The sequence below is a fragment of the Paralichthys olivaceus genome, chromosome 7, assembly GCF_024713975.1.
Source record: "Paralichthys olivaceus isolate ysfri-2021 chromosome 7, ASM2471397v2, whole genome shotgun sequence".
In the NCBI taxonomy this organism is placed as follows: domain Eukaryota; kingdom Metazoa; phylum Chordata; class Actinopteri; order Pleuronectiformes; family Paralichthyidae; genus Paralichthys; species Paralichthys olivaceus.
The window spans coordinates 19542897-19558226 of record NC_091099.1 but is presented as its reverse complement, the minus strand read 5'-3'; the positions used below and the strand labels follow the sequence as shown (position 1 = coordinate 19558226).

At 39.0% G+C, this 15330-nt stretch overlaps 1 protein-coding gene across 1 annotated transcript in view; it reads left to right on the top strand.

Moving 5' to 3' along the window:
• Positions 1-9045, top strand: part of shisal1b (shisa like 1b) — a 34175-nt gene extending 25130 nt beyond the window's left edge. The window contains exon 5 of the mRNA XM_020078514.2: positions 7483-9045. Coding sequence (XP_019934073.1) covers position 7483 — 1 coding nt within the window. The 3' untranslated portion in view covers positions 7484-9045. The remainder of the gene's footprint in view (positions 1-7482) is intronic.
• Positions 9046-15330: the final 6285 nt, after the last annotated feature.

Genomic DNA, 15330 nt, shown 5'->3' with positions numbered 1-15330 from the left:
GTTCTCTACGTCTGCTGTTTGTTTATATAGAAATGAGCCCTTTGGTCAATGGTGGTTGTTTTAAACCTCCTATATAAATAAACTTTACTTGACTGGAGAGAGAGAACACCATATATTTGCCCTGATAAAAGATAATCATAATCATCATATTATTGTTTTTCTTATTATCAATGCATTCATGTTGAATGTTGCCATTAGTATGGGTGAGGTTTTATACATTAAAAACTATGATTATCCATCATAATTTGTGTGTTCTATATTGTATTATTAATCTGAATCTAGGTTGTTAAAGTAGAATATTTGCCTCTGAGATCTCCTGGAATTGTGAAAGTGGAGCAGAAGAATTGAATAGATAAAAATGTTAAAACTAAAAGGAAAGTAAAAGCACCTCAAAACTAGTAAATTCAGCTGTACTGTAATGGATCGATGTCTGCACAGGGGAGAGGGGCTGCTCGCTGACAGGTCTGTTGTCTCTAGTGAGACAGAACAATTTAGAGTCTGCTCTGCATGCTGCTTCACAATAAAAGATAGAAAATGTTCAATATTAATATTGTAGCAACACAAATGAATAACTGTATGAGAATCACTGTCTGAAACAGTGCAGAGACTGAAAAACTGTTTCTTTCATTTCTTTTTAACATTGTTTCTCTTTATGTCTAATCTTCTTGTTTCTCTTTGTTCTCTGTGTGTTGTAACATCGAGAGCTACTTGGCAGAAAGATATTATCTACAAGGATAAATTAGAGCGATTCCAGTATAATTTTCCAAAACCAAAACGGAGAAGCTCAGACTTCAGGCTCCCCATTTACTTGTTCTTATTAAAAGCGCATTGCTCACATATTAGAACACACACACACACACACACTCCTGACTACAATGAAAATGATTCATCTGTTATCATAGACTGTATTTAAAGATGGACGACATTTTTCCTCCCAAAAGTTAATCCAAAGCGTCTTGATCGCCACCTGGGGGCTGGCTGCTGTATAGGTCATGAATCCTGCCTCCTCCACTTTAGTGGATCGAACGTGGACCAAACTAAAAAGTGCATATCAAATAAATTTTTCTGAAAAGATGGGTTTATATCATTTTAAGTAATTCTTATCATACTGATTTATTTACAAGTGTTTTCTGGACATTTTGGTGTCAATTAGTTATTTGATGCAATAAAAACAAGATGAAACATCGTGATTGCCAGCTGAGTCTGACTCATGATTGGTCGAGCGCATGTACCAATGGGACCTCGCTACCCCCCACCCCCATCCCCATTATACACAAGATGGCGGCGTGTAGGAGACACATTGTATCGATATCAAGAATTAAATTGTTTCAATGCAGGTTTTTTTCTCTGAAGAAGTAATACAGACTTTATCAATATTTGACGAACCCTTCTGCCCAATAATAGATTTATGTCTACAAAGCATCTGATCTGTATTTGTCTTTCATCTCAAAATAGCTGCACTGTCTCAACATGAGCCTCTTTTGTAAGAGAGCAGTCTTCTTAGTTTTAAATCTGACTGTGTCATTAGGGAGCTGTCATCATTAATGATTAGAAAAGAACAGAATAATGTGAAAGCTTCCCTGTCTGCCAGGGGCCCATAACCCATATTTAACCTGATGATTCAAATCTGAGTCACATTAGAAACCTTTCATGGAGTTTTCTGTAGAAAGACACCATCTGCTGTCCTTTCAGTATATCTGTTTGTTACCTTTGACAGCTGTCACAGGCGTCTCAAGGTGTGTCAGACTTTTGATTTACAACCCCAGGAGTGAACTATAACACACGGCGGCCACTGGGAACTTTTCTTCTTTTGTTCGCCATTCTTCAGACTTTCATAATACAGCCATCCAATCATTAGAGAACAGCCTGGACAAACCAACATTTTTGTGCAGTCAATTTTTCATTCGGGTTCTCTGTCTCAGATGCCGTGCACCCTAGCTGTCTGCTTGGGACTTGGAGACTCGCTAGAGGTAGACATCTATCTCAGGTCATGATAATTTAATGCGGGCAGAGGTTTGACAAATGGCTTTGAGAAGCAGTGTGGACAGAGGGAGCCTGAGATAGAGGAGCAAGGGTGCTGGAGAAGGATCCTGGGGCTGCTCTGCTGGTGGAAATGTGGTTAGCTGAGACTGGACACATCCACGGAGCCTCCTCATTAGACACAAAGTCAGTTCACTATGATAGGACTCATCAATCTACACCCTGGCAGAGTTGACCTGTAACTGCAGATCTCCAGCTTTAAACTACAGGATGTCTAAAAATAGGTATTTAAAACTTCAGGAAGATACTCATTGACAAAGCGGGCCTGGAAAATGAGAGCACGCTTATAGCTCTCATGTTAGTCAGAGTAATTCATGCTGATTATAGTGCCAGAAACTGCTTCAGGGTGGATGGCAGTCTGGAGTAATTGTATGTGCAACATCTTTTGTAACTTTTTAATAAACAGGACAGCATTTACAAAGAACTAAAAATATTCCTGTGTAATCGTTCACATCTGGAGAAAAAAGTCAACAGATGCTGGGAGCTAAAAACAGTCACAAGCAGTTTCTGGGGCACGATTAGAATAGCCTGAGTGCAGTTTCACACAGTGATGCACTTCTCACAGTTCAGTTAATGCTTACACCTTTTCTTGTTAAGTGTAAGTAACCACGTCATGTGATTGTGTATGTTTACCACGGCCCATGTCGCCCACAATGTGCGTCATGAAATGGCCCACGGCTTGTTTGCAGGGGTACAGTATCCCCAGAGAGAATGCTGGGTAGTGGCTCAGAAAACTGCGTACACTAAGCTGAACATCTGCTGGCCAAATGTAAACAGAGATGGGGTCAAGCTGCTCAGCGTCTAAAAACAAACTAGTCGCACAGGAACTCAGGAATCCCACATAAATGACTACCAGTGTGGCAGAGCAATCCTGCATGAGCAAGTCAAAGTATCATCTCTCCACATGTGTAGACGTGTTTCTCCAGAGAGAGGGCAGCTCTGCATTCAGCATGTGGGAAAAACTATTTACCATATTGCTATGTGAGCAGGCTGGTATCTGCTGCTGCTGATCTGCAGGGGTTTTTTCAGTGTGGGCAGCTTCAGAAGCAGTTATTACTTTATCTCTGTGAATAACCTTTATTAGTTTCTCCTATTCATGTATTCACTTCAGTTTAAACAAATAAAAGAAGCTCAACTGGTGTCATTTCTTAGCAGGGTCTGCTGAGCCCAATATTAATTGTTTATCTTCACTTTATAGGCAGAACACATTGCTTTTTTATGAGTGGGGAACTGCCAGCGGATGGGAGTTTACTCACAGAGTAATGTGGCTGTTGAAGGCAGCAGCAGCAGAGAACAGGCCTTTTCACGGCACAGTTTTTGACAGGTAACGGTGGGAGAGTACAGATGTAAATAATGAAATGAATCTCTGTGACGGGTGAATGGAGCAGAGCCATATTAATAATATCAGGAACACCTGTGCTTTTCTTACACGTCAAAATGTCTGCTGCAAGATTTGATTGTTAGAAAGAGACAGTTTTTGAAAGCAGACTTGTTATTTAGAGAAAGTCGAGAGGTCACGGTTTTTTTTCTGTAATAGTACATGACATGGGCAGTGGCCGTTGTATGCCCTACCTCTGCAGGCAGTGCTCCACAGGGCCGCAAACAAGACTCGCTCTTAGGCAGTGAATCCAAATCAGTGGTATTTGTACCCGATGGGGAACTTCTGCAGTTGAAAAATTGTAGAGTATCTCAACTGAAGCCCCTTTGACACTGGATGGAGAAAAAAACCTCTATCACTCACTATCATCTGTTTTTTTATTTTCAGTGAAAGGGCACAATTCCTGGTTTAAACGACTCTTCAGGGGTCGTGGGTATTTATCGACTTCAACTCGCATCTGCAGTCATAGTTCCGTGATTCCTGGGTGGATACATTAATCTTTGCCCCTCATTGAGCACAATACTATGATGAGCCTGATGTAGGAAAAGAAGGTGCGTTGCCTCGACTGAAGAATGTCTGCTTCCAACTTAGCTACGATTTCCATCCATCTCCATGCAAGCGGCGATCCAACATCATTCTACTACTGCGGAAATTGGACAGACAGAAATAAAAGATATATGTATGAAAAAAGAAAAATACAACACAAGCATGTGTCCCAATACAGTGGCTGCATCCTTCAGAGGTTGCATTTGAAGACCGCTTTGCACGATTAGGCTGTCCCACAGTAGCTAACGATCTACATATTTGCATTTAGGAGGAAAAATACAAAATAAGGATTATAAACAGGTGTAAATATCCAATTTAATACCAGCTGCATGTGAGTGCACAATACACACCTCAAGGCAGCCTGAACACTACATACTGCAGGAGAGGGCATCAATAATAGTCTGCATGTGTGCAGATGGAAGGCAGAACCAAGCTATAGCTGTTGGCCCTTGTTTTCACTCTTACCGCTGAGCTAACCTAACAGCTGCAGGCTCCAGTTAAATATTTACCGTGCAGACATGAGAGTGGTATTGATCTGTTCATCTAATTCTCTGCATGAATAAGCAGTGTTGAACTATTCCTTTTTAATCCAGTTTAAAATCCATTCAAATTTACACCTATGGAACATGACGGGTTGTGTTAATGAAGGGGCACTGGAGCCGAGCTGACAGGGCTGTGATGGTACACATCTTTTGCACCCAGCTCATCTCATGGCCATAAAAAAGGAAAATAAAAACACATTTTGGCATCACAGATCTTTAAAGGGTCCTTTGTAAAACCCTTTAAATGGCAATAATTGCAGCTGTTCCGGGAAGCTCCTGCTCTGTCTCCACAAAGCACTCAGCGGCATTTACACCCCAAAGGTCGTCCACTTTTGCTATGAGGACATTAAAAGTTTGGCCGGGATCCCAGTTTGTGCCAGCCCTCTTAGCCCAATTATCCACCTTTTGCAATTAGTAACACTGGGGAGCAGCAGAATCTTCAGAATATCACTTTAAAAAGAGTTGGCAGGGAGGATCCACTACATTATCACTCATTTTACAATTCCCTGTGTAGCCTGCCCACACTGACACTCTTAGAACTGTGAGAGATGTTTGATCTGCTGCCGTCACTGCAGTGTGGCTTTACTGCACATTTTGAATGAAAGTGAGGCTTTACTCAGAGCTGTTGGAGACTTATGTGTAAAAATACCTGTATAATCAAGATTTAATAATATGCTGCTCCTTTGCTCACATTGGTTTAAAGCTTTATATGTAAGTGTTCATAGTTTAAAACATGCTAACCATCTACTGTAGCTCACATCCCATTTTGTTATACCACTTAGAGGTGATAATGAATCACTTTACAAGATATTAAGGTCCCACTGACCAATCGTGACTAAGGCTCAGCTGTCCCATTTTTATAGCATATAATTAAATAATTAACTAAAACTGCACTTGGACATACATCCCTCAGGGTTTATGACCTATATTGCATCCAGTCACCACTTACTTACTTTTGGAGGGGTGTCATGTCATCAGACTGTGCATACAGTTTATAGTCAATAGCAATAGCAAATACTTGCTTTTAAGACTTCTTATGTATCCTGATTATCATCCAGAAGATACTGGTGGGAGAAGTAAGATCTTGGACAACATTCAATGACATTGCTCATGAACCAAAACAGGTCAAATAGCAAGCACGTAACAAATTGCAGCAGCAGCACATAATGCGGTTCTCCATCCTCACTCAAGAATGGTAACTTACTGGGACGGTTAGACAATAAAATATTAATAAAAAAAGAAAGAAAGAAGAAAAGAAAATAGAATGCAACGCTTATGTTTTCATCCAGTACAACACTGACTCTAACTGAGGCATCAGTGAACTAGCATGATAGTGAATACATTCTCGTATCACTTTGGCCACAGATAATAGCACTTAAACAGCCGCTGGTCTGTCTGCAGAGGGAATGACATTCACTCTTTGCTCTGCACAGGAAACTGATACAGCAATTTAATTTTTTTACTGGGTTCATTTTCTGTCAGAGTTTGATCAAAGCAAAGCTCCGTCTCCTGCATATTCACATACATCCTTGGCTTTCTGTGTTAATAATAGAATTGTACATTATGATATTATTCCTGGCCTGTCTGTCCACCATGGACCATGCCAAGACCTTGTCCAATTAAAGCAACACTCTCCATGAGGTATGAGTTAATTAACATCATAGATTCTACAAAGGCAGCCATGCACAGAGTCATGCTGCAGGCTAAAGGGAAGAGCTCGGGAATGTTTTTGCTCTCTGCGAGTTGAAGAATGACTCATGGCGTAGCCACGAACGAAAGAAGTTGCTGCAGTTTTTCATGTTTATTTTTGGGCAGGGGTTGTGATCTTTAATTAGATTTGTTTTCACATGTGAACTCTGCATTTTAGTCAATATTCAGAAGTGCAATAAAATACTTTTTCTAATCTTAAGAGAACAATGAGCACAAGCATCAACATCATCCTGCTGATAAACATCCCTCTGTCCATATAAATGCATAAAAAAGCAATAAAGTTAGGAAGTGGAAACTTTTATTTTCCAAGAAGCAATGTGGATCTCTTATTTTGGGCAACAGAAGTGAGTGCTGCAGATTTGATTCATAGAGGTGGGGTGAGTCTACAGTTTTTACAAGAATCAAACACTTGTAAAATAATACTATGCTATGCTGTTTGAAAAGCAAAGCTGTCCCTTTTTATTAGTATTTGTGTTTTCAGGCCTGGTTTTAAAGCTATGTTTTCTATAAAGACCAGTGAAGCTCATAAAGCACAAAGTACAGACATTATGATCTGAGGTAGTTTCAGCTGCGCAGCAAAAGCCTCGTCGTGATCCACCAGATTTCTCCCAAACATGTTCTGTGGCAATTCGGTGGATTTTGATGATGATAGTTTTGTTCTGGATGATTGTATATATATATATATATATATATATATATGTGACCAATATTTGCTCAGTTCTCCAAAGTATTCAACCACACTGTGTATAGTTGTTTTTATGGATATGGTTTAGTTGTTATCAGGGCTACAACCAACAATTATTTTCCTGAACCACCTAGCTACTAATTGATGGATTGATATATCTTTCGTACGATCTAACTATGGAATTGTTTTATTTTTCCAGTTAATTCAATTAATGCTGTTTTTTCTCAGCACCATTTTTTAGTCTAGGATTCTTGCAGTTTCACTAATGTGGTAAAATACGGAAAACCAGACCAAAACTAGTCTCAGAATCTGATGTAGATCACCAGAGAACATTTAGGATCTCTTGTTCGTAAATAACCAGTGACACTTCCCTGGCTTTTAACTTTTTTTAAACTGGGCCTGGGATATTGTTACATCTCTCTCCTTTTTGTTTCCTGACATCTCCTCCACTACTGCTATGAAATAAAGATGTGGTTAAAAGCTTCTGAAAAAGGATGCAAGTAGACACTGTCATAAAAACATTCTTGTACAACTAATCTTCCCAAGGTCACCAATGTATCTCATTTTCTGTTTCCTGGCAGAGCGATGCTGCGAGTGGATGAGCTGAAGAGTAGCAACATCTTGTTCCCTTATGGCACAGAGGAGCTGCCCCCTCAGACGTCACTCTCTGGACCACAGACACAAAGACCACTCGTGGGCTAGCCATACTGTAGTAGTTAGAAGTGACTACTGCACCTTTCTAATGAGCACAAATCACCCAAGGACTGACAGAAGCAGACTGATATGGCATTTAACAACCAAATTTGTAAGGAAACACAGAAGACAGTGGTGCTTTGGTCACAGCAGAGGAGTGACACTCACACTCAGCTGCTCGAAGGTGTTCAGTGATCCCCTTAAACATGCGCCAAGGCCTGGAGTACCCGCAGATAAATCCAAGCTCAACTGGATAAACTGTACCGTACTGGCAAGCGAGGAGGCTTGCCTGTTTTCGACAAAAGAAAAAGAAGCTCATCTTTCTAGATATAAAATGTTTATTACACTGCTGTGTCAGTTTGTGTTCAGTAGCAGTTAGACACAGTCATGGTTTATCTATTTGGTGATTTATTTGTGTGAAGTAGTGAGAGAAATATAAGAGTGGTTGACATTCAGAACGTGTAACAGCTTAGGTTGATGCTGAGCATCTTGCTTAGAGTAGAGCGTTTTTTTGTTCCGTCTGAAACCAGACACGAAACGTTTCTGCAGCCATGATGAAAATATGTAATGTTTTGAAATACATTAGGTCTCCTTCCTGCAAAACAAGTGGGCTCCTACTATTGGAACCTGTCTGACAAAGACATGATGCCACGCAGTTATGTAAGGTTTTACATTAGGGTCATCAAGGTTTCTCTGTGGTTTCCAGTGACAGTGAGGAAAAAGGAATCCTAAGTCTGAATAAGTCATTTCAACTAAAACATTAATAAGGATCGGGGAAGCCTTCGAAAAAGCAAAGAGTGTTATGCTAAGTTAAACATGACCTCAACCATTGGCTATGATTCTAAACGCCCATTTGAGATGATACAATATAAAGTTAGTCTGTGACAGTTGAGGCTGCAAATCATCCAAAGACTTGTTTGCCCTTCGTCATCACAGGAGCTGCCTGAGAAACAGCCTCATCAGCAATATGATGCAAATGATTACACATTATGCTCCTTCATAAGCTGCACTCTATATCCCACATTGGTAATAGACAATTACAAGCGATTAGCCATAACAGAAAATGTAAAGAACACATCATCAGAAAATCTCCTCCACTGTCAGCAATAATGTACAGTAGCTTAACCAGGAGAATGAAATGAGCTGCCAGCCAAACGAGCCCTGGGTATTCAGTGAGGTGTAACGCAGAGGCTTCAGCTGGTTTACGTTCAAGATGAAGGTTAAGTCAGAGAAACAGTCGTACAGTGTTACTGGATAATGAACTCGTATTGAAAACGCTGTCCTACCGTCTCTGTGTCGGACTCATGAAAGGAAAATGAAAACAATGTTCACATCCTTTAAAGATAAGCTTCTACTTAACGCTGCCGTGGTTACTTAATATCAGCCAATTATTTTCTCAGTTAATCAATGAACAATTAGCTTCATAAAATGTCAAATAATAGTAAAAAAAATCCTGTTATGATTTCTGATCAATATAAAACTAAATTATTTTAAAATCCTTATTGGATACACTTTGGAACTAGCAAATTAAAAGTTGTTCAAAACATTTAACTGATTATCTAAATATCGTACACTCTTTGATTAATTACTGATTAATCTGCCAATTATTTTCTCAGTTAATCAAATAATTATTTAATCTATAAAATGTTAAAAAATAATTAAACTTCCCGGCATGTGAGTTCAGGTACTCATGAAAAGCTTAGAATCCCCCTAGACTAATGAAAATATACTAAAACAATTAATTGATTGTCAAATTAAAATCCTTTGGAGTTGCAAGAGTTAATTAATGATTAATTAGTCATTTATTTTCTCAATTATCTATGACTTCAGTAGGCTATATAGTGACAAATGCCTGTAACAATTCGACCTCCTCAAATTATCCCTTTGTAAAGTCCAATATCTAAAGATATTTAATGATCATGTGAGACAAAGAAAAGGAGGAACTGGGACTAAAGAATTGTTTGGCATTTTGTGTCGTCCATCAACATTGTCCATTCTGTCTAAGGAGAGCAAACAAAGCAGCTGCCAGACAGTGTGAAGAGCAGATGGACCGAAGGTGGGACCAGTACAAGAGAGAGGCCCAATCTCACATCTGTAACAGTAATGCAGCAGCTGCCAAGCCTGTACGTGCACTGACTTCTCTGCTCCGTGCACATAGTGCAAAAGTCCTCGTCTAAAGCTAACAGGAGAAAGTGTTAATCCTGGCACTGCAGTGGTGGGGGGGGGGGGGGGGGGGGGGCTGCTTCAATGGGTCTTGCCTTCATATTTATCCTCTGTCTGTTTCATGAAGTGTAAGTGGACCCTAACAGAACTCCAGTTAAGTGGTGGGGGGCCTGCTGGGCGTCATCCTCAGTTATCAGCAATAATATTTATATTTGCTATTTGCTGAGTATGAGCAAGTTTATTCCCATTTCAGTGGCATCACGCCATATCACTTTCGGGGGCACAGAGGCAGAATGAGTCCGAGTGAAATAATTGGCCCAGGGATCAGCAGCGGCTCTAAATATCACTTTTTTGCGGTAGCTGCCTTCGTATTCCCAGAGTGTGAACAGCAACGCAAACAGGGAAGAGAAGTTTTAAGAGGTGCAGAAGCACTAAGGGGTTTTAATTAGTCCCCAATGCTGCATTAAATGGGAAAAAAACCTAATGTGTAAGGGAAGGTGTCTGGTTTTCAGGGCGCTCTGCTATGTTTCTAATGTGTAATAAGGCAAAGTAGGTCTGTTATTATCACCAATAAAGTAATAATAAACACATAGGAGAAAATAAAAGCTTCATTTTCTTTCTGACGAGCAGTAGCAGGGTCGAAAACGATTCTCCTCCAGAAACAAAGGAGGAATCTTTTTCGTTATAGTTTCTTACGATGTTACAACTGGGTTTTGTGATGTTTTCTGTTTTGTTGAAAACAGTCTTGACTCTGGCCTGATGTGATGTAGTACTGTAAATCGTTTCAGCTCAACCCTCTTTCCCCCAAAAAATTAATAAAAAAAATATAAATAATTAAAATGAAGGGGAAAAGCGAGCACACGTCTCTCTCTCTCTCTCTCTCTCGCTCTCTCTCTCTCTCTCTCTCTCTCTCTCCAGGTTGTCATGGTAACAGTTGCCTTACAGTTGAATACCCACCCGTACACAAAGAAGCTTTGTAGTGGTTGATACCTCACTTTTTGGGTGTGGTGGTGGTGAAGTGCACCACGTTCTGTCTATGTATTTACTACTAGATAGAATGTACCGTTTTCAGTTGGATTGTTATTGCACTTGTTGACTTTGTATTGTCACGACAGGGAAGAATAAAGTTTTATCTTTTCCAGTGTGTTTAAATCCCTCTGTGTCAAGTGCTCTTTGCAAAAATCAACACCTTTATTTCATTAAGCCTTTGCTGACCTGGAGGTTAGTAAAATGTTATCAGAAAAGTGAAACATTTCCCTCAGTATGTCCTTAAATAATATTTTATAAAATGAAAATGCAAAAAGTTGGTTAAAAATGTAGTTAAGTATTTAATATGTTTTTCTTACAATGATATGAAATCAAAACTTTATCTAGTTTTCTATTCAGCCTTCACTTGCTAATTTATTTTTCAGCCCTTTGGTTTCCCCGTAATTTTGGCGGTAACTTATAATTTCTTTATTTCCTATTTTCCACCACATTCATATTTTTTCTCTGTTGCTTAGGATGGTGTAATGGCTGTGTGAATTATCATTAACATATTTCATTCTTGATAGCAAATTATCATTATCATTATCATGACCTAAATGAACAAAAATCTGTTTTTGAATTTTTTAAATTAGAAATTGGTCTTAATAACGGCCACATACATGTGCTACAGTGGTAACATACCATGCAGCTTGTGTGAAGTGGATATGCTAGTTGTGAATGGATTTATTTTTCCAAAGCAACTTGTAAATAAAAACATATATTAAATAAATATGCAAAAGATATCGTAGCTGGCTAATTAAATGCTAATACTAGTTGAAGAGAGTAAGGGGTTACATTTCTAAAGGGGGTTGTAAATTAGTAATTCAGACATGCTCACATTTGGAGCCTATATTAGAGCAGATAAACACTACTACCATTATGTTCTCAGGTTGTCTGTCTGTCTTCAGTCTGTACGTATGTCCTGGTGGTCAAAGGTCAAAGGTCAAGGTGGATGTAGAAATATGTAAACAGAAACTGCATTGGTTGGAGGAGGCATTCAACCACAGTGCGGTAATTTAAGTCTTCAGCTTTTACTGTTCTGACTGAAGAATGTCAATGAATAATCGGTATTCTGTCAATCTGCTTATATATTTTTTTACAAATAAGCCTTATTAGACATTTAACATAACATATGAACTCTTGTCTGTCGATAAACGTCTCTGTGAACCACTGGAATTCCTTTAGCATCATCTCTACTACAGCAGAAGGATAAAGGTACATGGTTTCATCAGTCTTTCGTGGAATTCTTCACAATTTATCTCACAAACCTGATAATAGCTGACAGAAATTATAGTTACTGTTTCAAATCTAGGCCACACATGCAAATCCAATTACTGTGTATGTTAATGTTTATTTTGATGCAAATCCACAAATAGAAAAATAAAGTAAATACACAATCTGTCATTCTTTCTTAACATGATGTAATTAAATAGTGATAGTGCAGTTCAAAGAATAAACGTATGTATAGAAAATATACACATATTTAGTTTTTTACATAAACATATTTAGTTTTCATCATTTAGATTGTATTCCAATAAAAAAATAATAATAAAGTTGTATAACAGAGTTGAGTCCATAAAAGAGTAAGTTAATGAGAACAAATATGTCATGACTCTCTGGAATTTGCCTCTAAGATGAGGAGTATTTTGGATTTGTGGTGTTTTGGTTCTGTTTGTGGACTCTTTTGTTTATGGATGTTTCCTTGTGTTTAGGTTTGTGTTTGGTTGTTTTATTCTGGGTTCTGTGTTTCATGTTTTATTTTGAAGTTTCTACTCCTCCTGTGTCTCTGCCTTGACTTCTTGTGTTTGTCCTGTTTCCTGCCCCTGTGATTGTCTGCTCCTCTTCCTCATGTGTTTCACCTGTGTTCAATCAACCCTGCCTCCCCTGTGTATATAAGTCTCTGTGCTTCCCTTTGTCTGTTTGTTCCTCTTCCTTGTGTTTTGTTTTCAAGCTCAGTGTTTTTCTGTTCATGTATGTTTGGATTTTTGCTTTTTGTAAGAACTTCATCTTTCACATAGGTCACTGTTTGTTAGTTTGCTTTGCTCCTGCCTTGTTTCTGGGTTTTTGAGTCCACCTGCTCTATAAACCCTGACAAACTATCTGATAACGTCATGAATAAAAAGCCCTTTTTAAGTTCCTAGAGGCCAGGGTAACATCTTATGTCCTGTTTTGTCTGGACAGCACTTTGCTGTTACGTATGACAAAGAAACGCATCAAATCCAAACATTTAACAAGCTGTAACTAGCAGATTTTTTTATTATTTCTGCTTGTAACATAAATAAAAACATTATTTGATTATAAAATTGATTTCCTGTTGATGTTTGAAAAACTGCTTTGTCACCCCCTTTTATTAAGTGTGGTCTTTTAAAAATATAGTTTTGCTGATTTGTTTTGCATGTTTTATTTTTGCATCTGATTATTGTCCCCTCTTAATCTTTAATGTCAAATTGAATGCATTTCTATGCCTCTGTAGAGCAAACCATCTCAAGTCTGCCTTCAGAGAATTTCTTCAACTTTTGATCAGTTGTCACATGGACTGACCTCATATGAATCTGGAAGAACTTTATAGGGCAGCACTCTTGTGATAGACACATGCATAACACTTTAGCATCTACAGAAATCCAGACTTGATATTTCCTGGCATGCCTGGTTATGGCTGTAATTTCTCGTCACAGGAGCAGTTTGGAAAATTGTCAAATGAGTAAATTACATTTAGTTTTTATTTATTTATCAGATGTTGTCAGGTAAAGGAGAAAAATGGAAAGTTATCTTCTTAACCAACTGAATAGAAGATACAGAAAGAAGAACAACTTTTTTAGATGTTTTCAGTGTTGAGGTTTTACTGCTTTCTGTCAGTGTGAGGGGCTTTATTTTTATAGTTAGTCAAACACCATGGCATCACTAGTCTAGTCTCATAAAGCTGCGCTACCTCAAACTGACAGAGCCTTGTTGCAGTAGTGAAATATCACAAAAGACATGATGAAAGGCAGAACAAGACGACGAGTGAAATCTCAACACCTTGTTTCAAACCAGACACCTGCTGCTTCTCAGTAGTGTCAAAGTCTCCCAGCAACCAACATGTTTGTTATCACATTGTCAAAGTACCTTTGAGTTTTCCTGATAAACTCTGACTTCATATTTTCACCAACCTTCCTCCACCTGTCGATCACCCTGCTAGGGTTCAGCTCGTCACGCTGCTCCTTGACGCTGCCATCTTTCTCCCCCATTCACTCCATCTGCGTCCTCCTCCTTCCTGTATGCCAGTAACCAACGCTCTTCCCGTCTGTGCATATGAAACCAATTACTGCCATCCATCACCATTTAAAAACCATTGTCCGGGTTTCCACATCCTGCTGTTATTGAGGAGCCTGAGATACATCCTGCCAACATCTATTAAAACTCCATTAGGGTTCATGTCCTTGCTACTTGGACCTGATCTTCGTGACCCTGTCGCTGCATTAAGATCCATCTGAAGTCCATGTGTCCACAGTGTTTCCACCAGGATTTTTTCTTTAATTACCCAGGGGTGGTGGTATAATGGGATTATGGGTTGTCGTGCCAGTGTTCCAGTGAGGGTGCTCTGATGCATTGGCCACTGATCAGTTAGATTAATGATTTCTATGGAGGCCGATATATGAGCTAAACTCATGATTTATAAGATATTAAATAAAAATGGCTGAGAGACAGATGGAGCGAGAGCTGTAACAGAGACAACACAACAACAACAACCCTACAGCAAGGACAACATGAAACTACAGAATATTAAAGGAATTCATGTGTTTTGATGACCAGACACTGTCTAGTGAAAGAGAAGGAGAAGCTTTAGACGACTTGTTTCCCATTTGGATCCCACTGCACTCTGCCACAGTGTCCATATTTCACTGATCTATGTCTGCAGCAGGTATAACAAACAGTGTCATCAAGGAGGACAACATCTGAGCTTTAACTCTCCTTGAGACATAGCATGTTGTAAAAACACTGAAAGCTTCGTTGTCAGAGCAGATTCCCTGACAATGAAACTGAGAACCACTGTTACTGCTGTCCTCAATCCAACATGAGAAAACATAATGTAAACATTCATTTACCAAATGTTTGGTGTTGTCATAAAATTAAAGCCCAGTCAGTGAACTTGCATGGGACGGATTCATTTTTTAAATAATATATTTATTTGTTGAAATCCTCAATAAATTAAATCCTGTGAAGGAAAAAAAAAGAAAAATGTTGGTGTCTGTGGCCAGAGTCTTTAAAAGGTGGAGAGACAGACACCACTGACACAGGGACAATAGCCAAAGGTTAGCAAGCAATTCATGGAAAAGTCGGCGTAGCAGATGTCGGTCCGTGAACATTCATGTGTTTTGGGGCCATAACTTTGATGAGAAGGTCGATGGGAGGGGGTGGAAGGTATCAGTGACATATTATCAAAGTGAGGGCTGATCTTGCTAACCTTTCTAACCCTGGCTCTAAATATACCTTCAAATAAAGTCAAAGGGACAAATCTAAACAACCACCCATGTGGTGAAGCAGGTGAAGACACCTCATCTGAATTA